Source organism: Dipodomys ordii, unplaced genomic scaffold (genome assembly GCF_000151885.1).
Source record: "Dipodomys ordii isolate 6190 unplaced genomic scaffold, Dord_2.0 Scaffold11, whole genome shotgun sequence".
NCBI classification, from domain to species: Eukaryota; Metazoa; Chordata; class Mammalia; order Rodentia; family Heteromyidae; genus Dipodomys; species Dipodomys ordii.
In genome coordinates this window covers 16393463-16415858 of record NW_012267227.1, presented here as the reverse complement: position 1 = coordinate 16415858, position 22396 = coordinate 16393463, and the positions used below count along the sequence as shown (strand labels likewise).

The following is a 22396-nucleotide window of genomic DNA, read 5'->3' as shown; positions in this document are numbered from 1 at the left end:
TTTCTGAGTGAAATTAGAACCCCAAAATTATTGTACAAACAGTATAAACTGACGAGATCTTGTAATCCCTGTATCCTGACAGCTTGTAGTCATTAGTGACCCACACATCAAGGTTGATCCTGACTATTCAGTGTATGCTAAGGCCAAAGAACAGGGCTTCTTTGTGAGGAATCCAGAAGGGGGCGACTTTGAAGGAGTATGCTGGCCTGGTAAGATTTTACTATACCTGTTCACTTGGTATTTCTACCTCTTCACTCCCAATTAATGAAGGTTACATGGCTATCATTCTTGTTCCTTGTAGATGGAACTACATTTTAAACCTGTGTGTGTGTGTGTGTGTGTACGCGTGCACGTGCGCTTGCGTCTGTGTGTGTGTTACTGTGTGTGAACTCAAGAGCGTCACACTTGCTAGACAGATGCTCTACTCTTACTTATTTTTTTGCCAATCCTGGGGCTTGAACTCAGGGCCTGGGCACTGTCCCTGAGCTTCTTTTGCTCAAGGCTAGCACTCTACCACTTGAGCCACAGCACCACTTCTGGCTTTTTTTGTGTATGTGTTACTGAGGACTTGAAACCAGGGCTTCATGTATGCTAGGCAAGCACTCTACCACTGAGCCAACCTCTCACTCTTTGAGCAACTTCTCCAACAATTTCGAGCAACCTACACAGATGGCATGATTTCCTTAGTCATCTTTCATTACATATGATAAAATGAGCTTTATCAGTGATTGAATGAATGAAGAAATAGAAATAAAGCTTTGTGGCATGCTGTTTCTATAAGCAAATAGAAATAAGAAGTAGGGAATGAGAGAGAAGAATAAGTATACTATAGGCTCACTCATATGACTGTTCTTTGTACTTTTAGCCCATAATTTTGTTTTCCTAGCTTTCCGTGAGCGGCCTTAGCTGCCTCTGGCAACTACAGATTTTTTTTGGAAGTTATTAGCCTTGGTTAAAAAAAAAAAAAACTACCTCAAGGACAACAGGAAATGATCACTTGATAATAAATCCATGCATGGGCTGGGAGTATGGCCTAGCATGTATGAAGCCCTGGGTTCGATTCCTCAGTATCACATACACAGAAAAAGCTGGAAATGATGCTGTGGCTCAACTGGTAGAGCACTAGCCTTAAGAAAAAGAAGCTCAGGGATAGAGCCCAAGCCTTGAGTTCAAGCTCCAAGACTGGCAAAAAAAAATTCCTGCACTTCATGCCTTTCTTTACTTGCTGTGAGCCACTTGAATAAGCTTCTCTGTTCAAGTCTGACAGGTCACTAGATACTTGCCTTCTTTACCTGTGTCATCTTAGGCCATTGCTGATGGAGGCATATGAATGCTTATACCTTGCTATTCCCTGGACCTGTGGCACTAAAGATGTAGATAGTTAACTCTGGAGTCTGGCACCACCTTTACTCACTTTTTTTTTTGTCAGGCCTGGGGCTTGAACTCAGAGCCTGGGCACTGTCCCTGACCTTCTTTTGCTCAAGGTTGGTGCTCTACCACTTGAGCCACAGTGACACTCCTGGCTTTTTCTATGTATATGGTACTAAGAAATTGAACCCAGGCATGCTAGGCAAGCACTCTACCACTAAGCCACATTCCCAGTCCCTCACTTCTTTTTTTTTTTTTTTTTTTGTCGGTTGTGGGGCTTTAACTCTGGGCCTGGACACTGTCCCTCGGCTCTGCAGCTTAAGACTAGCACTCAACCACTTAAGCCACAGTGCCACTTCTGGTTTTCTGAGTGGTTAATTGGAGATAAGAGTCTCACGGACTTTCCTGCCCAGGCTGGCTTTGAACTAGGATCCTCAGATCTCAGTCTCCTGTGTAGCTAGGATTACAGGCGTGAACAACCAGTGCCCGGCTAACCCCTACTTCTTACATTTTGTTTGTTTGTTTTTTTGGCTCCGGTCATGGGGCCTGAACTCTGGGCCTGGGCACTGTCCCTCAGCTCTTCAGCTCAAGGCTAGTGCTCTACCACTTGAGCCACAGCGCCACTTCCGGCTTTTTTATTTTTGCTTATGTGGTGCTGAGGAATCAAACCCAGGGCCTCTGGCATGCAAGGCATGTACTCTACCACTGAGCCACCTTCCCAGCCCCTACTTCTTACATTTTGGTCCCATGAGGAATCAAACCTGTGGTCTTATACATGCTAGGCAGTTGCTATATCAATTTATCAATTTGAGCTATAACCCCAGCCATTTTACTTAAATTTTTTGTTTTTTGATGAAAGGTCTTTTAAATTTGCCTGGACTGGCATCAAATTTTGATCCTCCTATCTCTGTTTCCTAAGTAGCTGGGGTTATAGGCATGTGCCACTATGTTGGCTTTCATTCACTTTTGCAGACCATGCCTCTCTCAGTTGTCCTTGTGTTTGATGTAAGGTGTCCTGTTATTACTCTGCTTTCACATCTGACATTCTTTACAACATCTTACTGTAAGGACCACTAATATACTCTCTACTCTTCTGCCTCTATAGGTCTCTCTTCTTATCTGGATTTCACCAATCCCAAAGTCAGAGAGTGGTATTCAGGTCTTTTTGCTTTCTCTGCTTATCAGGTTAGTTTTCATTCTTTTACTCAGTCCTAATTAGCTGCAAAGAAAAAAAGTGTAGAACAGAGCTATTCCGCCTCATTTTGTAGTACTTGATATATAAAGCCTTCATGAAAAGGCAGAGGTAGCCAGCATGTTGTAGACTGGGTGGTTCTGGGAGAGACACCATATACATAACTAAATACAATGCATAGAAGTTCTGGGGTTTTTACTTCTTCTTCTTTTTTTTTTGTATTGGTCCTGGTGCTTGAACTCAGGGCCTTGGTGCTGTCCCTGAGCTTTTGAGCTTTCTTTCTTTTTTTTTATTTTGGTTGGTCATGGGGCTTGAACTCTGGGCTTGGGCATTGTCCCTGTGTTCTTCAGCTTAAGGTGAGTGCTCTACCACTTGAGCCACAGCACCTCTTCAGTTCTCTAGTGGTTTATTGGAGAGAAGAGTCTCTCAGACTTTCCTGCCCAGGCTGGCTTTGAACCACGATCCTCAGATCTCAGCCTCCTGAGTAGCTAGGATTACAGATGTGAGCCACCGGCGCCTAGCTTCCCTGAGCTTTTTTGCACAAGGCTATTGCTCTACCACTTGAGCCATAGCTCTACATCTGGCCTTTTTTGTGTGTATGTGATTAATTGGAAATACGGTTTCATGGACTTTCCTGCCTAGGCTGGCTTCTAACCATGATCCTCAGATCTCAGCCTCCTGAGTAGCTAGGATTATAGGTATAAGCCACCTGTACCTGTTTTGTTTTGTTTTTAACCCTCTATTTTAACATATATATATCAAAGCATATTATAAGCTCTCTTATCTATTGTGTTTTCAAATTGCTGTGTACATTTCATATAAAATAATACTCTGTAACTTTTTTTTTTGACCAGTCCTAGGGCTTGAACTCAGGGCCTGGGCACTGTCCCTGAGTTTCTTTTGCTCAAGGCTAGCACTCTACCACTTGAGCCACAGCACCACTTCCAGCTTTTTCTCTTTATGTAGTAATGAGGAATTGAACCCAGGGCTTCATGCATGCTAAGCAAGTACTCTACCACTAAGCCATATTCCCAGCCCCTATAACTTATTTTAAAATGATATGATAAACATGAGCATATCTTATAAACCATAATATATTTAAAAATCTTATGGGCTTGCCTAACAAGTGTAATGTACTGAGTTCAATCAGTACAAAAAACAAAATATACAGTTCAAAAATCTTACAGGAACCACAGAAAGCTGAAGAGGCCATATCTGGAGGACTGTTTTCAACCAATTCTGATGATGATGATGATGATGATGATGATGATAATGATACCTAGTACAGATTGAATAGGAGCTATGTTCACAGCAGTTCTGTGTCATTTGTTTTTTAACCATTGAAAGAAGAAACTATAATTAAATCTAATCCCAATTGAGGTGTGGAGAATGAAAGTACCTGCCAAGGTCATCCAACTAGTAAATGATGGACTTAAGGTTTGAGCTCAGGTCTGCTTGTCTGCCAAGCCCAGCTCTTAACCACTAAATACTAGTTTCTGAACATTGTAGATTAGTATACTAGGGGGAAAAAAAAAACCTCGAAGCAGGGATAGACAACAATTCAGGACAGATATGACTGTGGTCCTCCACTTTCCTGTTTTCCATGGCTGTTTGGCCGCTCCTATGGCAGAGTTGAGTGAGGAAATGTTGTGTTCTGTGGAGCTGAACATATTTGTTGGAACCCTTATCTACATAAAGAACAGTGAAGGTAAATATTTGGAAACCTGAAGTTGAGCTGTGGCTCAAATGGTAGAGCACTAGACTTGGTAGAAAAAGAAGCTCGGGGATAGCATTCAGGCCCTGAGTTCAAGCCCCAGGACCAGCACATATATGTTTGATAACATATAGCCTTTTTCATAGAAGTTTAGAAATTTTGCCTTGTTTAGAGATACTAAAGAATAAAAAGAATTAGATAAAGAATCTAATTGTGAATATTTGCAATATTTCTTTTTTTTCCCTGGTCATGGGGCTTTAACTCTAGGCCTGGGTACTGTCTCTGAGCTCTTCAGCTCAAGGCTAGTGCTCTACCACTTGAACCATGGCGCCACATCCAGCTTTTTCTGTTGATGTGGTACTGAGGAATTGAACCCAGGGCTTCATGAATGCTAAACAAGCACTCTACCACTGAGCCACATTCCCAGCCCTATTTGCAATATTTCTAGTGAATATTTGCAATATTTCTGGTAGGGATTCTTGGGTACCTCTCAGAATAAACTTGATGGCAATATATTTTTCACAGACAGCATTATATAACAGTCTTTCATTCATCAATCAGTACTTATTGGAAACTTTTTAGGAACTGTTCTGTGTTTAGGATTTACCAGTGAACAAAACAGATAAAATTCCTTGCCCAATAAGAAGAATAAATAAGAAAACTAAATGGTTAGGAAAGAAGAGTGGGGACTGCCACCCTATTAATATCATCTCTGTGGGAGTATTTTCCTAAACAATTTACTTCCTAGGAATCTACGGATATCCTCTTCATTTGGAATGACATGAATGAACCCTCAGTCTTTAAAGGGCCAGAGCTAACTATGCAAAAGAATGCCATTCATCATGGTGGCTGGGAGCATAGAGAACTGCACAACATCTATGGTTTTTATCAGGTGAGCCATCCAGAAAGAAGCCAGCTAGACTTGGGTGCCCCACCTTTAGGCTTTTTAATAGCTATGCTATACTGCTCATGTCTCTCAGTGTCTTTTCTCTTTTTTGGTTTTTGAGGGTTGTTTTGTTTTATTTTGGGCTACTAGGGTTTGGACTCAGAGCCTAGCAATTGCTAGGCAGGTGTTCTACCACTTAAGCCACGCCAACCTATGCTCCTGCTCCTGGCTTTCTTCTTTGTGTCTTTTCTGACAAATGCACCTTCCGTTAAAACCAACACAAGACTCTCTTACTTTCCTTTCCCTTTCCTTTCATGAACTTGATGAATTTTTAGAATGTGACTATATGCCTATGGTTCTCCTACCAATTGGTATTTTCCAGTGGGAACTGCTGGCTAATAGAGCACTTTTCTAACATCCTATTGCAAATTGCCTTGAGGTGTTTTTTGTTTTTGTTTTTGGTTTTTTGATTTTTTTTTTTTTGGTCATTCGTCAGGCTTGAACTCTGGGCTTGGGCACTGTCCCTGCACTCTTCAGCTCAAGACAAGCATTCTACCACTTGAGCCACAGCGCCACCTCCGGTTTTCTAGTGGTGTATTGAAGAAAAGAGTCTCACGGACTTTCCTGCCCGGGCTGGCTTTGAACCGAGATCCTCAGATCTCAGCCTCCTGAGTAACTAGGATTACAGGCGTGAGCCGCCAGTGCCCAGCTTGTTACTATCTTTTAATAGGGCTATTTAGAGTAGTTTTATTTTGTCCTCAAAATAATATGATGGAACTAATGTTTTCTTTTCTTTTTTTTTTTTTGGGGTCCGGTCATGGGGCCTGAACTCTGGGCCTGGGCACTGTCCCTCAGCTCTTCAGCTCAAGGCTAGCGCTCTACCACTTGAGCTACAGCGCCACTTCCGGCTTTTTTCTTATGTGGTGCTGAGGAATCGAACCCAGGGCCTTGAGCATGCAAGGCAAGCGCTCTACCACTGAGCCACTTTCCCAGCCCCGGAACTAATGTGTTCTATTTCACCTTTCTACCCACTGTTTACTTTTTTTAAGTTAGCATGCTGAGCATGTCAGCACAGAGCCATAATTGTATCATACCTGTAAAAATTTCCCCTATTGACTTTACAGCAAATGGCTACAGCAGAGGGACTAACACAGAGATCTAAAGGGAAGGAGAGACCCTTCGTTCTTTCACGTTCTTTCTTTGCTGGATCACAAAAGTATGGTAAGGAAATGTCAGAGAACCTTGAAATCATGCTAAGTGATAAAGCCAGACACCAAAAGCCACATATAATATTAGTTGGTTCTTTTTATAATGAATGTCAAGAATAGAGAAATTCTTAGAGACAGGAAGTAGGTTGTTGGCTGCCAAGAGCTGGGGACTAAGGAATTGGTCTCCATTAGTTACCATTACTAATAGTACACATTTCCTTTAGGAGTGATAAGAATCTATTTGAATTAGATAGTGGTGATGATGGCACAATATGGAAAGTATATTTTAAGAGTTACTGAATTGTATGTTTTAAAAAGATAAATTTATGGTACTTTAATTTTTTTAGGGGGTGGTGGTAGTACTGGAGATTGTACTCAGGACCTTACAATTACCAGACAAGCACTGTACTGCCTGAACCATGCCCCTAGTCCTGACTCCATCTTTTTGTCGGTTGTGGGGCTTGAACTCTGAGCTTGAGCACTGTCCCTGCACTCTTCAGCTCAAAGCGAGTGTTCTACCACATGAGCCACAGTGCCACTTCTGGTTTTCTAGTGGTTTATTGGCATTAAGAGTCTCTCAGCCTTTCCTGCCTGGGCTGGCTTTGAACTGTGATCCTCAGATCTCAGCCTCCTGAGTAGCCAGGATTATAGGCATGAGCCACCATTGCCCAGCTCCGACTCCAATTTTAAAAAGGAAAAAAAAACTTTGTGCAATTTAAACAAACAAACAGTAGGATAAGAAATAGCTAGTTTAATAATCAGACTGAAAAACTCTGTCTTAATCGGGTACCAGTGGCTCACGCCTGTAATCCTGGCTACTCAGTAGGCCAAGATCTGAGGGTCGCTGTTTGATGCCAGCCCAGGCAGGAAAGTCCATGACTCTTATCTTCAATAAACTACTCAAAAAAAGCCAAAAGTAGCTGTGGCTCAAGTGGTAGAGCACTAGCCTTGAGCAAAAAGCTCAGGGACAGCACCCAGGATGGGCAAACAAGAACAACAACAAACAAAAACAATCACCTGTCTTTTTTTTATTTTTATTTATTTATTTTTTTGGTCTGGTTGTGGGGCCTGAACTCTGGGCCTGTGCGCTGTCCCTCAGCTCTTCAGCTCAAGGCTAGAGCTCTACCACTTGAGCCACAGTGCCACTTCTGGCTTTTTTCTTTTTGCTTATGTGGTGCTGAGGAATCGAACCCAGGGCCTTGGGCATGCAAGGCAAGCGCTCTACCACTGAGCCACCTTCCCAGCCCACCTGTCTTTTAAAAAAAAAAAAAACCATTTCTGATATATCTGCCACTGTGTTCCTTTTAATAGACATTGCTCAGAACTTCAGTTGTACAGGGTAATATGCCCCAAAATGTGCATTTTGTCCTCTAAGGCAAAGGAAACCAGCTTTAATTGCATTCAATACTTGTTTCTCACTGAAGAAGTGGTCACTTAGATGTTGGGAGGGAGACTTCACAGCAGCCAGTTTGCTGACATGGTCATCTCTGATTCTGTCTCTTTGATTTATCAAAATGAGGGAAATATACCTCTAACATTCTCCACAACCACCTGTTCCATTTCGCAAGGTGGCTTAAAATAGACCTAGCTGTTGCTTGTAGTCAGGGTCATCTATAACTGGATCCAGTATACAAGTGCATGCAGATCCAGTTCAGTTTAACCACTGTGGCAGGGAAGCTATTTTAAGTCCTCTGTCCTTGTCAGTTACTGAGAGCTTTAATCTTAGTTTGAAAAACCCAGCCGTATCATATACCATAGACATAAGACCTCCCACTCCACTCCTAAAAACTTGCCCTGTGATATTTAGCCAAATGACACATACTGTCATCCCAGACAAAAATTCATATGGAGATACTTACTATGGGATTAGTATTAGAAAGAGAGAAATAGCTAAATATGTAATATAAAGGAATAGTATGGAGTATCTGTTTGATAGACTATTATGAGACTTGTTCTTGTTCTGAAGCCCAGCTGGCTTTAAACTTGTGATCCTTCTGCTTCAGCTTCCAGGTGCTGGGATTATAGGCATTCCACTACCATGCTTGATATAGGCTATTTTAAATGGTAACTTTAATTGCATGAGAGAAATGTTTGTAGCTGGGAGAGGGTATACTTGTCTGTAATCCTAGCACCCAAGGAGGCTGAAGCAGGAGATTCCAGAGTTACAGGCCAGCCTAGGCTGCATAGCAGACCTTGTCTAAAAAACAAAAGTACACAGATAAATTAATGCAAAAAAAGAAAATGTTGGGACTGGGAATGTGGCCTAGTGGTAGAGTGCTTAACTAGCATGTGTGATGCCGTAGTTCAATTCAAGCCAGAAATGGTGCTGTGGCTCAAGTGGCAGAATGCTAACCTTGAGCAAAAGAAGCTCAGGAACAGTGCCCAGGCCCTGAGTTCAGGCCCCAGGACTGACAAAAAATAAAATAAATAAAGCCGGGCACAGGTGGCTCATGCCTGTAATCCTAGCTACTCAGGAGGCTGAGATCTGAGGATTGTGGTTCAAAGCCAGGCAGAGCAGGAAAGTGTGTAAGACTCTTATCTCCAATAAACCACCAGAAAACCAGAAGTGACATTTTGGCTGAAGTGGTAGAGCACTAGCCTTGAGCTGAAGAGCTGAGGGACAGCACCCAGGCCCAAAGTTCAAGCCCCACAACTGACAAAATAAATAATTAAAATAAAAATAAATAAATGTGATTCAGAATATTTTCATTGAATGCCTGTTTTGTGGGTTTTAACCATATTTCAGCATTAGGAAATTGACCTCATTGTAAAACTTCAGAGTGTTTAGTTTAAGATATGGAATCTTCTCCTTTTTATTTATTTTTCACAAATAATCTAAATGTTAAATTGAGTGTGTCAGCAAATTGTTAATACTTTGTTACCAATGACCAAAGGTGCAGTATGGACGGGTGACAACACGGCAGAATGGAGTTACCTGAAAATTTCTCTCCCAATGTTACTGACTCTCAGCATTACTGGGATCTCTTTCTGTGGAGGTGAGATGAGTCCTGGCCTGTGCCTTGACATGAGTGAATGAAAAGTGAGGATCACAAATTGCTTTTCAGTAGCTGTCATAGCCAAGCTGATAGATGTGGAAAGAGAAAATGGGAGAAAGGGAAGGTGAACAGATCAGAAAGTGAAAGAGGTGCTGCAGAATTGCTTGTGTCATGACTGAGCTGAGGACATGAAAAAAACCAGGTTATCAGAAAAGAAGCCAGGATGCCAGCTTCCTTCATTATCTCAGTACTTCCTCTTGGCCTGCTTGAAAACTGAGTCTTCTTGAAAGTGGGAAGGAAGAGTTGAGAGAACTACAGAGAATTTAATGAAGCATCCTGGCATTGGGAGCATAGCTCAGAGCACTGGCCTGGCTTGTATGCAGCCCCGGGTTCAACCCTCAGCACCAAAGGAAGCTTTTCAGAAATCCTTTCTGCTGAGCAGATTTAAAATTCTGTGATTTTATTTTATTTTATTTTTGGGGTCCGGTTGTGGGGCCTGAACTCTGGGCCTGGGCACTGTCCCTCAGCTCTTCAGCTCAAGGCTAGTGCTCTACCACTTGAGCCACAGCGCCACTTCTGGCTTTTTTCCTTTTGCTTATGTGGTGCTGAGGAATCGAACCCAGGGCTTCAGGCATGCAAGGCAAGCGCTCTACCACTGAGCCACTTTCCCAGCCCTAAAATTCTGTGATTTTAAATAAATACAAACACACACATACACATAGGTACACACACACTTTTAAAAAGGTATGCTCTTGGGAAAGATAAGTAAGAAAGATAAGAAAGTAAGTGTCTGATGGCTCAACTTCTCAGCATCCTGAGCTTTTGATGCATAAGAGATACCAACATGGAAAGTGCTCAGTATGGTTGCAGCTGCAGCTGTTCTTCATTTTTTTGTAGGAATAGAAACAGATTAATGTCACTGCTTTTAACATATGCTTTTGATGGCGTTGGTCCACATACAACACAAAAAATATATACGCTGCTCAGGGAGTCGGCATGAAATTCTACCTAACCCACTAACTCTGATTTGCTTCTCTTTCTTTCTTTCTTTAGTTTTTAAATCTTGGTTTAGCTGTTACTTTGAAAGGAAATCAATTATCATTTACCTTCCCCTCAGTACATATACATACACACACACATAATCAGGCAAACATTTTGCAGTTTATAGGTAAAGTGAGCACAGGAACATATAGGAGTACTGATCTTGCAATAAAACTTCTGATCTTTTCAGAATGTTCAAAGAGTATTCTGTCCAGTCCCCAGACAGGCTGAGATTTGTAGTACATGTTCCCTAGTTGAGGCCACAGTTGTACCCTGTCATTCCAGGTATGCATATGGTCCCATTCTTCTCTGTCTGCAATGCATCATTTTACTTATGGGCATCATTTATTTAAAGTTTAGTTGCCTCACTCTACCTTCCTTTGTTTTTTTTGTTTTTTTTTTTTTTTGCCGGTGGTGGGACCTGAACTCTGGGCCTGGGTGATGTCCTTCAGCAATTCAGCTCAAGGCTAGCGCTCTACCACTTTGAGCCACAGTGCCACTTCCAGCTTTTTCTGCTTATGTGGTGCTGAGGAATTGAACCCAGGGCCTCATGCATGCAAGGCAAGCACTCTACCCCTGAGCCACTTTCCCAGCCCCCTACCTTCCTTTGTCTAACCAGCTGATGTAGGTGGCTTCATTGGGAATCCAGAGGCAGAGCTGCTTGTGCGTTGGTACCAGGCAGGAGCCTACCAGCCTTTCTTCCGTGGTCATGCTACAATGAATACCAAGCGAAGAGAACCCTGGCTATTTGGGGAGGAACACACCCAGTTCATCCGAGAAGCCATCAGAGAGCGCTACACCCTCCTGCCCTATTTATATTCTTTGTTCTATCATGCCCATGTGGCTTCCATACCTGTCATGAGGTAAGACATATTCTCTAAGCAGGGACCCCAGCAACCAATACATAACAGATCCTATCAGTGACAGGGACCGGAGATGTCACACAGTGATCTTAGGAGAAAAGATGAAGAGCATGTTTTCCATCAAATTTCAGTCAGCTTACTGAACACCAGCTGTGCACATGGTGCCAGCTATTGAAGACACAGAAGATAAAAACCAAATCCCTATGACTGATTAAACTATTGAGATTTGCCAAGAGATAGAAATAGAGGTGTTGCAATGACTAAGGAAGTTTACCTTTTTAAATAAACTCTTAAAGGGCTGGGAAGGTGGCTCAGTGGTAGAGCGCTTGCCTTGCATGCATGAGGCCCTGGGTTCGATTCCTCAGCACCACATAAGCAGAAAAAAAAAGCTGGAAGTGGCACTGTGTCTCAAGTGGTAGAGCACTACCCTTGAGCTGAAGAGCTGAGGGACAGCGCCTAGGCCCAGAGTTCAGGCCCCACAACCAGACCAAAAAAAAAAAAACAAAAACAAAAAATAAATAAACTCTTAAAAACATCATCTCATGAAGAATAACTTACCTGCTGTTTTAGGCATTATCTTACCTTAGGGCTGAACTGTTCCACATTTGAAGTGGAAATTTTTTTCTAATGTGTATATTGTAATTTAGGCATTCTGCCACTTAAGCCATGCTTCCAGTCCACAAATCCTAATTCTGTTTGGAAAGTAAAGTGTTTAGAAAAGAAACTTGCTGTGTTAGAGAACAATATATAGAGATACATAAAACACCAGGACTTCAGGATTAGCAGCAATTGCACATAGACTCTTGAGTCATATGAAAAAGAATCTCAGCTCTTTGATACTTTGCAATTCCCATTGAGTAGTTATAAAACTAAAAATCTAGCTATGTAGCGGTGGCTTACCCCTGTAATCCTAGCTACTTAGGAGGCTGAGACCTGAAGATTGTGATTCAAAGCCAGCCCAGTTAGAAAATCTGCCCTCAAGACTCTTTTTTGGGGGGTCTGGTCATGGGCCTGAACTCTGGGCCTGGGCGCTGTCCCTTAGCTCTTCAGCTCAAGGCTAGCGCTCTACCACTTGAGCTACAGTGCCACTTCCAGCTAATTTTTTTCTGCTTATGTGGTGCTGAGGAATGGACCCCAGGGCCTCAAGTGCTCTACCACTGAGCCATCTTCTCAGCCCATCTGCCCTCAAGACTCTTATCTCCAGTCAGCCACCAAAAAGCTAGAAATGGAGGTATGACGTAAGTAATAGAGCACTAGATTTGAGCACAAAAAGCTCAGGGACAAGCCAGGCGCTGGTGGCTACTCAGGAGGCTGAGATCTGAGGATCGAGGTTCAAAGCCAACCCGGGCAGGAAAGACTGTGAGACTCCTATCTCCAATAAACCACCAGAAAACCAGAAGTGGTGCTGTAGCTCAAGTGGTAGAATACTCACCTTGAGCTGAAGAGCTGAGGGACAGGACCCAGGCCCAGAGTTCAAGCCCCACAACCGACCAAAAAAAAAAATGCTCAGGGACAGTGCCACATTCTAAGTTCAGGCCCCAGGATTGAAACAAAATAAATAAATAATTAAAAAGGAAAAATCTATTAAAAAACATTTAACAAAATGCTAGTAAAGCATACAAAGTTAAAAATGTGATTTTTTTCCCCCTCTTTTCTCAGGCCTCTGTGGGTAGAGTTCCCTGATGAATTAGAGGCTTTTGGTGTAGAAGATGAATACCTGCTGGGTGAGCATTTATAGATTAATTATAGTTGTGATAAATACTACAATTATGATTATATTCTTATTGCATTTTTTTAGTGTGAATGTACTTGTAAAAACCCTAAACTCAAGAAAGACACATTATCAAAACAAAAGAGCCGGGCGTCGGTGGCTCACGCCTGTAATCCTAGCTACTCAGGAGGCTGAGATCTGAGAATCACGGTTCAAAGCCAGCCAGGGCACAAAAGTCCCTGAGACTTTTATCTCCAATAAACCACTAGAAAACTGGAAGTGGTGCTATGGCTCAAGCAGTAGACCACTCACCGTGACCTGAAGAGCGCAGAGGCAGTGCCCAAGCCCAGAGTTCAAGCCCCAAGACTGACAAAAACAAAAGAGCCAGTGGCTCATTCCTGTAATCCTAGCTATTCAGGAGACTGAGATCTGAGGATTACAGTTTGAAGCCAGCCTGTGAGGAAAGTCTATGAGATTCCAGTTAACCACCAAAAGGCCAGAAGTGAAGTTGTAGCTCAAGTGGTAGAGTGCTAGCTCTGAGCAAAAGAAGCTCAGGACAGCCCATGTCCTGTGTTCAAGTCCTAGGATTGGAAGAAAGAGAGAGAGAGACAGAGAGGGAGGGAGGAAAAGAGAAATAAAAAGAAAGAAAAAAGAAAGATCCAAGGCTTTAAATTCAAGCACTAGTACCTGTACAAAAAAAAGAAAAGAAAAAAAGTAGATCTGTTATAATAAAGAGCTTTTCAGGTTGGCAGCAGTAGCGGCGGCAGCAGCAAAGTGTTTAGCGCGATCTCTCACACCATTTTGCTGGTGTAGCCTACCAAGAGGCCAGAAGGCAGAACTTACGCTGACTATGAATCTGTGAATGAATGCATGGAAGGTGTTTGTAAAATGTATGAAGAACACCTGAAGAGAATGAATCCCAATAGCCCCTCGATCACGTATGATATCAGTCAGTTGTTTGATTTTATCGACGATCTGGCAGATCTCAGTTGCCTTGTTTACCGAGCTGATACCCAGACATACCAGCCTTATAACAAAAACTGGATCAAAGAGAAGCTCTACGTACTCCTTCGTCGGCAGGCCCAACAGGCTGGGAAATAATTGAGTTGGAAGCATTAGGGCACAGGGGGTGGGCTTGGAACAAAGGTGTGTACAATGTGCTATAGTGGGAGTTTGTATTAACAGTAATGCTGTTTCCATTTTGTTACAGTCTAGCCAAGAGCGAATGTATTAGATGAAATGAGGATCTTTTCTATTGAAGGCCCTCATTGTATCTTTTTTTTTCTTTTTCTTTTTTTTTACTTAAACATTTTTATGATGATTTAGATGGAAGTTGTTCATTGTCAGTTAATGTTGGTTCCGGTTCTTCAAACTGTTCCTATCTACTTTATAACATTCACAAACTAACCCTTCAAGATGGGGTGGGGTGGAAACAATTTAGTTATGTACTCAGATAAAGTCTTAGTGCAAAGTAAATAAATGTTGTTTAGTTATAAAAAAATAAAAGAGCTTTTCATATATTTCATATGTAATTGTTAGCTTTTTTTTTTCCAGAGCAGAGGATCAAACTCAAGGCCTTGCACTTGCCAAGCTAATTCCCCCAACACTCACCTCCCAGATTTGTTTTGTTTGTTTGTTTGTTTTATTCTGCTTATGTGGGGCTGAGGAATCAAACCCAGGGCCTCATCATGCAAGGCAAGCACTCTACCACTGAGCCACCTTCCCAGCCCCGCCCCCCAGTTTGTTTTTGAGATAAGATCTCACTTTTGCCAAGGCTAGTCTCAGACTCATGATCCTCTTTTTTTTTTACTTGAATAAAATAATTCATAAATGAATCTATTTTATTTTATTAATCTGTATTTTTTTGTCTTTTCTTTTTTGTACTGGGGATTGAACCTAAGACATTGCACTTGCTAGGCAAGTGCTTTGCCACTGAGCTACATCCCAGCCCAATGGATGCATTTTATACATGTGTGGTGCCAGGATCAAAGCAAAATTAGTTGTCTGGACCAACCTTACTAAAACTAAACTGCCCAAGCCAAAGGATTGAGCAGCCACACTGACCACACTTGTGGATTACAGCTATGGGTTCACCTTCTCCAACATTACCCACTGCAAATGATGAAGTTCTTGGAGTAGTACCATGATGCTTTGAAGTTATTGGCACACTAGAGTTATGTACCAAACAAGACTGTAATAGACTGTGTCATGGTTCCTTCCTGTAGCTCAAGTTGCCATCAGTCACCTCTGACCCTATGCCCTCTTTCTAACCACATCTCTCACCTCTCTTATGAGTCTGGTTTTGCCTTGCAGAACTTTGCAATTTAATGGTCTTTTTTTTTTTTTTTCGTCAGTTGTGGGGCCTGAACCTGTCCCTCAGCTCTTCAGCTCAATAGCACTCTACCACTCGAGCCACAGTGCCACTTCTGGCGTTTTCTGCTTATGTGGTGCTGAGGAATTGAACCCAGGGCCTCATGCATGTGAGGCAAGCACTCTACTACTGAGCCACCTCCCCAGCCCCAATTTAGTGGTCTTTAAAACCACAGTAGTGTTTAATTAAAGAGAAAGGATGTTTTCAACTCCTTATAATGATACTAAATTTTATTTCTTCTTTTTTTAGGAAGTGCTTTATTAGTACATCCAGTCACAGAAGCAAAAACCACAATGATAGATATATTTCTGCCAGGACCTAATGAGGTAAAAGTAATAATAAAATCTACATATCTCTCACCCCTTCATTTATTTTAGAATCTAAAAAATTTCTTCATCGTGCCCTTGTGAATGACTATAGCAAATGACTATAGCAACTGATGATTTTTGTAAAAATGACTGTAGCAACGGATCGTTTTTGTAATTTACAACCACTCTCCTCCGAGGCTGACAAATTCAAAGGAAGAAAATGCTTTTTACCTTCGCACTTTGATTTGTGCCAGTGAGCCCTTACCAACCCACAGGGTTTGGTTGGAAGGGCTCACCAGCATAGTGTGAGGTATCAAACATCAGGAGACCTAGGGAGAGAGACTGCTGTTTGGTCCTGCCCTCCTGGAATCCTGAGCTCTGCTACCAAAAACTCGCAGTGTACACTCCATGGCTGCCAGAAAGTATGGAGCTACAAAAGAGAAAATTTGTTTTCATGCTGCTTCTTATCGTGTCCTAATGATTTACTCCATAAAATCACTTTTTGAGACTTTTTTACGTTAGCAACTTGATAGGGATTCCACATAAGAACTAGAACTTTATCTCTAGCATAAGGTTCATCCTATAAAAAAGTGATAACTGGGCTGGGAAGGTGGTTCAGTGGTGGAGCGCTTGCCTTGCATGCATGAGGCCCTGGGTTCGATTCCTCAGCACCACATACGTTGAAAAAAAAAAGCCGGAAGTAGCTCTGTGGCTCAAGTGTTAGAGCGCTAGCCTTGAGCTAAAGAGCTGAAGGACAGCGCCCAGGCCCAGAGTTCAGGCCCATGACCGGACCCAAAACAAACAAACAAAAAAGTGATAACTGCATTAGTAACCCAAGTTTTCATTTGGTTTCCTCCCAGATCTAGTTTATTTTTTTTCTTTTTTGGTCGGTCATGGGGCTTGAACTCTGGCCTGAGTACTGTCCCTCAGCTCTTAAGCTCAAGGCAAGTGCTCTACCACTTGAGCTACAGTGCCACTTCCAGTTTTTCTGGCAGTTTATTGGAGATAAGAGTCTCATGGTCTTTCCTGCCTGGGCTGGTTTTGAACCGTGATCCTCAGATCTCAGCCTCCTGAGTAGCTAGGATTACAGGCGTGAGCCTCTGGTGCCCAGCTCATCCTAGCTTTTTCTATTGAAATGACGTCTCATGAGCTTTTTTTTAGTTAAATAAGTTTTTTATTGTGAAAATGCTGTACAGAGGGGTTATAGTTACATGAGCAAGGTCATGAGTACATTTCTTATCCAGCATTGTTGCCTTCGTGAACTTTTTGTTGGTTGACTTGGAAATGTGATCTTCCGATTTCAGCCTATTACATACCTTTGAATGACAGCCATACAAGTCTGCACCTAGCTATGGTTGAAAAAGGATCTTGAGAACTTCTTTGCCTGGGCTGGCCTCAAATCATGACCCACCTGATCTACCAATTAGCCACTAGGGCCTTAGAATCTGTTTTTTTTTTTGGTCCTGGGGCTTGAACTCTGGGCCTGGGCTCTGTCCCTCAGCTCTTCAGCTCAAGGCTAGTGCTCTACCACTTGTACCACAGTGCCACTTCTGACTTTTTCTGCTTATGTAGCCCAGGCCCAGGGTTCAGGTCTGACCAAAAAAAAAAGTCTCTCAGACTTTCTTGCCCAGGCTGGCTTTGAACTGTGACCCTCAGATCTCAGCCTCCTGAGTAGCTAAGATTACAGGCATAAGCCACCAGTGCCCAGCTTAGACTCCTCTTAAAAGCACATCTTTCCTAACTTCTATCCAACATTATTTTTATTTTTTTTGTGCCAGTCCTGGACTTGAACTTGGGGCTTGGGCACTATTCCTGAGGTTCTTTTTGCTCAAGACTAGCACTCAAGTCACAAAGCTTTTTCTGTTTATGTGGTACTGAGGAATTGAACCCAGGGCTTCATGCAAGTACTCTACCATTAAGCCACATTACCAGCCCCTACATTATTTTTAAATTTCACTTACTTTAGCTTTCTGGATGTTTGAAATGCAGATGAGTAAATGTTTTGCTGAAAAGTGAAATTGTGAATAGACGTGCTCATGTTCTCTTTTTCACTGGGATTGGTTACTTTTAGATCTGGTATGATTCTAAGACATTTGCTCATTGGAAAGGAGGACACACTGTGAAGATTCCAGTAGCCTTGGATACTGTAAGTTATTTTCAGAGTATTATTTCATATTAGTTTGCTCAGACTGCCGATGAGGGAAGACACTGGGAAGGGAGATAGTTATCCTTTATTTCTTGGTTGTTGAAGGGTAGGTCCTGTCCCTCATAGTTAAAAAACAAAAACATGGGGCTGGGAAGGTGGCTCAGTGGTAGAGCGCTTGCCTTGCATGCCTGAGGTCCTGAGTTTGATTCCCCAGCACCACATAAGCAAAAAGAAAAAAAAGCCGAAGTGGCGCTATAGCTCAAGTGGTAGAGCGCTAGCCTTGAGCTGAAGAGCTGAGGGACAGCACCCAGGCCCAGAGTTTAGGCCCCACGACCGGACCCTCCCCCCCCCAAAAAAAAAAAAAAAACATGGCTTGGTGCCAGTGGTTCACGCCTGTAATCCTAACTACTCAGGAGGCTGAGATCTGAGGATCATGGTTCAAAGCTAGCCCGGGCAGGAAAATCCATGAAACTCTTATCTCCAGTAAACCACTCGAAAACTGGAAGTGGCGCTGTGGCTCAAGCAGTAGAGCACTCGCCTTGAGCTGAAGAGCACAGAGACAATGCCCAAGCCCAGAGTTCAAGCCCCACGACCAACCAGAAAAAAAAAACAACATTTTTTAGTGGAGCCCTTTTCCTCTTTTCCTTTTAATTCCAGGGCCCCCATGTTTGCTATTGTATGCTCACACATTTATTTTGCCCTTGAGTCCCTTCTTGTAAGGTGTGTGATCTCATAGGAGGGGATATTTTATTTTTAAGTACTTTGAAATTACCTTATACAAATACATCTTCTCTGAGAGCACTGCTGTATTACAGATACCAGTGTTTCAACGAGGTGGAAGCGTGGTGCCAATAAAGACAATGGTAGGAAAGTCCACAGGTTGGATGGCTAATTCCCCATACGGACTCCGGGTTGCTCTAAGCACTAAGGTATCTAGACAATCAGCTTCCCTTTCTGTGACTACTCTTTTTCTTTGCAGTGGTAGCCTTTCAAAAGTATGAAGCCATGTAAAAGTAATGAGCCCCATCTGTGAAATACTGCTTCTGATGTTTACCTACAAATCAAGACTTTGAGTTGTTTTAGATATAGTAAGAGTTAGCCCAGCCTGGCCACAAACTCAGGATTTTCCTGCCTCAGTCTTCTCAATGAGGAGTAGATTATAGGCTTGTGTCCTAATAGTCACTTCTTGATTATTATCTATCTGGATTATTATTCTTCAGGGAATCCTGAAATCCAGCTGGGATGGCAGGACCTTTCTTGGGTCAAGTGGTAGACTTCTAGCCTTGAGCAAAAAAGCTCAGGGACAGTGTCCAGGCCCTGAGTTCAAGCCCCAGTACCAACATGAAAAAAAGTTTGGGTTTTTTAGGGGCTGGCATTCTTTTCCTATAAAGATAATACATGGGCAGTTTCCCTGTTGTTCTCTCTCCAGGGTTCTGCTATGGGAGAGTTATATCTTGATGATGGCCATTCATTCCAGTACCTCCACCAGAAGCAATTCTTGCACAGGAAGTTTTCATTCTGTTCCAGTGTTTTGATCAACAGGTAATAGCAGCTAAAGAAGCTGTTTATTTTCTTAAATAAATTATACTACCCTTTTGTCACTTTTTTTTTTCCATCATGGGGCTTGAACCCTGGGCCTGGGCACTGTCCTAAGCTCTTCAGGCAAGCGCTCGACCACATGAGCCACAGCAGCACTTCTGGTTTTTTGGTGATTTATTGGAGATAAATCTCACAGGCTTTCCTGCCCAGGCTGGCTTTGAACTGCTATCCTCAGATCTCAGCCTCCTGAGTAGCTAGGATGACAGGTGTGAGCCATTGGCCCCTGGGTTCCTCTTGTCGTCTTTAAATAAATGGATAGCTGGAGTTCAACATTCCTATTTAAATAAATAAATAGGTAGTGAAAGCCATTTGTATACTATTTTTGAATCATGTCCATGAATGTTCCTTTTTTATTGTTCCATCTTCTTTCTCCCATCTATTGAAACCATAAAAAGGATTCAATATGAGTATTCATTGATACTAGTCATCCTTCCATTTACCAATTCATTAAATACTTGGTTTCTTAATGTTAACTACAATATCCAAGTCACACTTGTGGCCTTTTTTTTTTGGTCGGTCGTGGGGCTTGAACTCTGGGCTTGGGTGCTGTCCCTGCACTCTTCAGCTCAAGATGAATGCTCTACCACTTGAGCCACAGCACTACTTCTGGATTTCTAGTGGTTTATTGGAGATAAGAGTCTCATGGACTTTCCTGCCTGGTCTGGCTTTGAACCGTGATCCTCAGATCTCAGCCTCCTGAGTAGTAAAGATTACAGGTGTGAGCCACCAGCGCCCGACTACTTGTGACCTTTTTGTCCTTTAGTTACTTCACTTCAAATGACTTGTTAAAGAGTAATTGGTTTGGCCACTGGTTAGGGAGTCATTGGTACAGAAAGTCATCTTTGTAATCTCTTCATTTTAGTAAATTTGACAGATATGTGTACCTTAACTCCATGCATATAGATGGGAGAGGAACTCAATACCATGTATATCTGTTCTAGGTGTGCTGATGAAAAGGGTCATTATCCCAGCAAGTGTGTGGTTGAGCAGATCCTGGTCTTAGGCTTCAGGAAGAAGCCATCTTCCGTGATCACCCATTCATCTGGTAAGGAAACTGGTTCATTCTCACCTCAGTTATTGTTTGGTAAATATAGTAATAACTGTGGTGAGGAAGTGATTTGTCCTAAAACCGACATGATATGCTTAGCCCAAGAGGACTGACTGCACTTTCTGATAGAGGTAAAGTACTCTAGTCTCTAGAGGGAAGCCACCCTCCATCTCTTCATGAACTTGTCTTCTTGCTCTGGTTAATATTTTTCTAAGAGAAATTATTTGAGCTAGAAATAATATATATTGTGGATGCCTCTTCATTTTTTTAACTGTGAATACCTGAAGTCCTGGAAAATAATACTCATGTTGAGAGATCTTATAAAAGTACACGATGAGAATCATATCTTTCCTCTTCTAACTGGGTTCCTTGGGCAAACCACTTTGTTCCTTACAGTTTCTTTTCAACCAGTGTTATGTTCCTGGTTTTAATCTGTGAATAGAAGGATGACTAAAATGGATTCTCCTAGTAAGATTTTGTAATACACTCAGAATCGTATCTGATTTGAAAAGACTCCCCCTACTAGATATCCCTCACACTTTCCCTCTTTTATTGTCTTGCTGTTTAGATGGTAAGGATCAGCCTGTGGCTTTTACATATTGTGCCAGAACATGTACCCTGAGCCTGGAGAAGCTTTCCCTGAACATTGATGCTGACTGGGAGGTTCACATCAAATGACAAAAAAGTGCCCCGCTGATGCACACAGGAAGCTCCCTGCCCCTGTCCACCTTTCTTTTGGCCTTTTTTTTTTTTTTTTTTTTTTTTTGAGATTTATGTTGCAATCTAGTTGGCTTCTTTGGCTGAAATAATCTTTCACTAGTTTTTAGCATACTAATGAACAATAGGTTTTATATTTCAACCAGGCCCAATTTTTGGCACAGAGAAAAAAGAGGCAGGAAGATTATGGCTTTGAAGCCAGCATTGTTTACATAGTGAAAAACTGTCTCAAAAAATGAAAGGAAGGAAGGAAGAAAAGAGGAAAGAATGGAGGAGAGAAGGAAAGGAAGGAAGGAAAAAGAAGGAAAGAAAGAAAAAGAAAGAACAAAAGAAAGAAAGAAAAAGGAAGGAAGGAAGAGGCGAAGGGGCCTATAATCACATGCCTGTAACCCCAGTAACTTGGGAAGTGGAAATAGGATGGTTTTGGTCCAAGGCTAACCCAGGCAAAAGCACAAGACCCTCTCTGAAAAATTTAAAAAAGCAAAAGGCCTAAGGCATGGCTCGAGTGATAAAATACTTGCCTAGTAAGCACAAGGCCCTAAGTTTACTTCCTAGTACCACCAAGATAAAAAAGATGTTAGCTTTTGAAGATGCATTAATAATACTCTGTACAGTAACACTTGCTTATAGCCCAACAAGGCCTGAGACACTGACTGTGTTTTCTATTGTCTCTTGCTGTGGCCTTGAGGTAAGTTCCGCAGTCAGTGAGTGGCCTTTCCTGGAGCAGGACTGGACACAGCTACCAATGGGCCTGTGTATTGGGACTCCCTGAGGTCACATAGTAGCATCACTGTGGCTGCAGCAGGGTTATTAAGGCCAGTTGTGGTGAACAGCAGTAACTACCCCCGAAGCTGTCTCGCAGCTACCCTCCGTGCACTGCACTGATTGCAGTACTGGCAAGTTATCCTCCCCAGGAGGTTGACTCAGCTTAGAGCACAGAGGATTCTTTTCCTTCTTACGTTGCTCAGGCTCAAAAGTTCTAAATTAATCTTCTTAAAAGTCACATTTCTTTGTTTCATTATTTTTATTGAATGCTATCTACTAACCAAGAATATTTGTCAAACGAGTATCCTATAATTAATAATGGTCAAGTAAATATCCACATCCTCACCACTGAACTTCACAAGTAGAGCACAGAGCTGAAGCCTAGGATAAAGCAAGTAAGAAGCACCTACTTTGGCAAACCAACAATTATGATAATATTTTAATGTACTATTTTTAAAAATGA

At 42.2% G+C, this 22396-nt stretch overlaps 1 protein-coding gene and 1 pseudogene across 2 annotated transcripts in view; both read left to right on the top strand.

The window, feature by feature from the left end:
* The window catches only part of Ganc (glucosidase, alpha; neutral C), a 41100-nt gene extending 19662 nt beyond the window's left edge, over positions 1–21438 (top strand). Inside the window, exons 13-25 of one of the 2 annotated variants that reach the window (XM_013010274.1) lie at positions 83–209; positions 2474–2553; positions 5023–5166; positions 6285–6381; positions 9263–9364; positions 11025–11268; positions 12928–12992; positions 15600–15676; positions 17730–17804; positions 18620–18733; positions 19234–19346; positions 20345–20448; positions 21020–21438. In XM_013010274.1, coding sequence (XP_012865728.1) covers positions 83–209; positions 2474–2553; positions 5023–5166; positions 6285–6381; positions 9263–9364; positions 11025–11268; positions 12928–12992; positions 15600–15676; positions 17730–17804; positions 18620–18733; positions 19234–19346; positions 20345–20448; positions 21020–21129 — 1452 coding nt within the window. In that variant the 3' untranslated portion in view covers positions 21130–21438. Of the gene's footprint in view, positions 1–82; positions 210–2473; positions 2554–5022; positions 5167–6284; positions 6382–9262; positions 9365–11024; positions 11269–12927; positions 12993–15599; positions 15677–17729; positions 17805–18619; positions 18734–19233; positions 19347–20344; positions 20449–21019 lie in introns of those variants that run through there. The other variant, XM_013010275.1, reaches the window with a different exon arrangement.
* On the top strand, positions 13072–14179 carry LOC105980911 (annotated as a pseudogene).
* Positions 21439–22396: the final 958 nt, after the last annotated feature.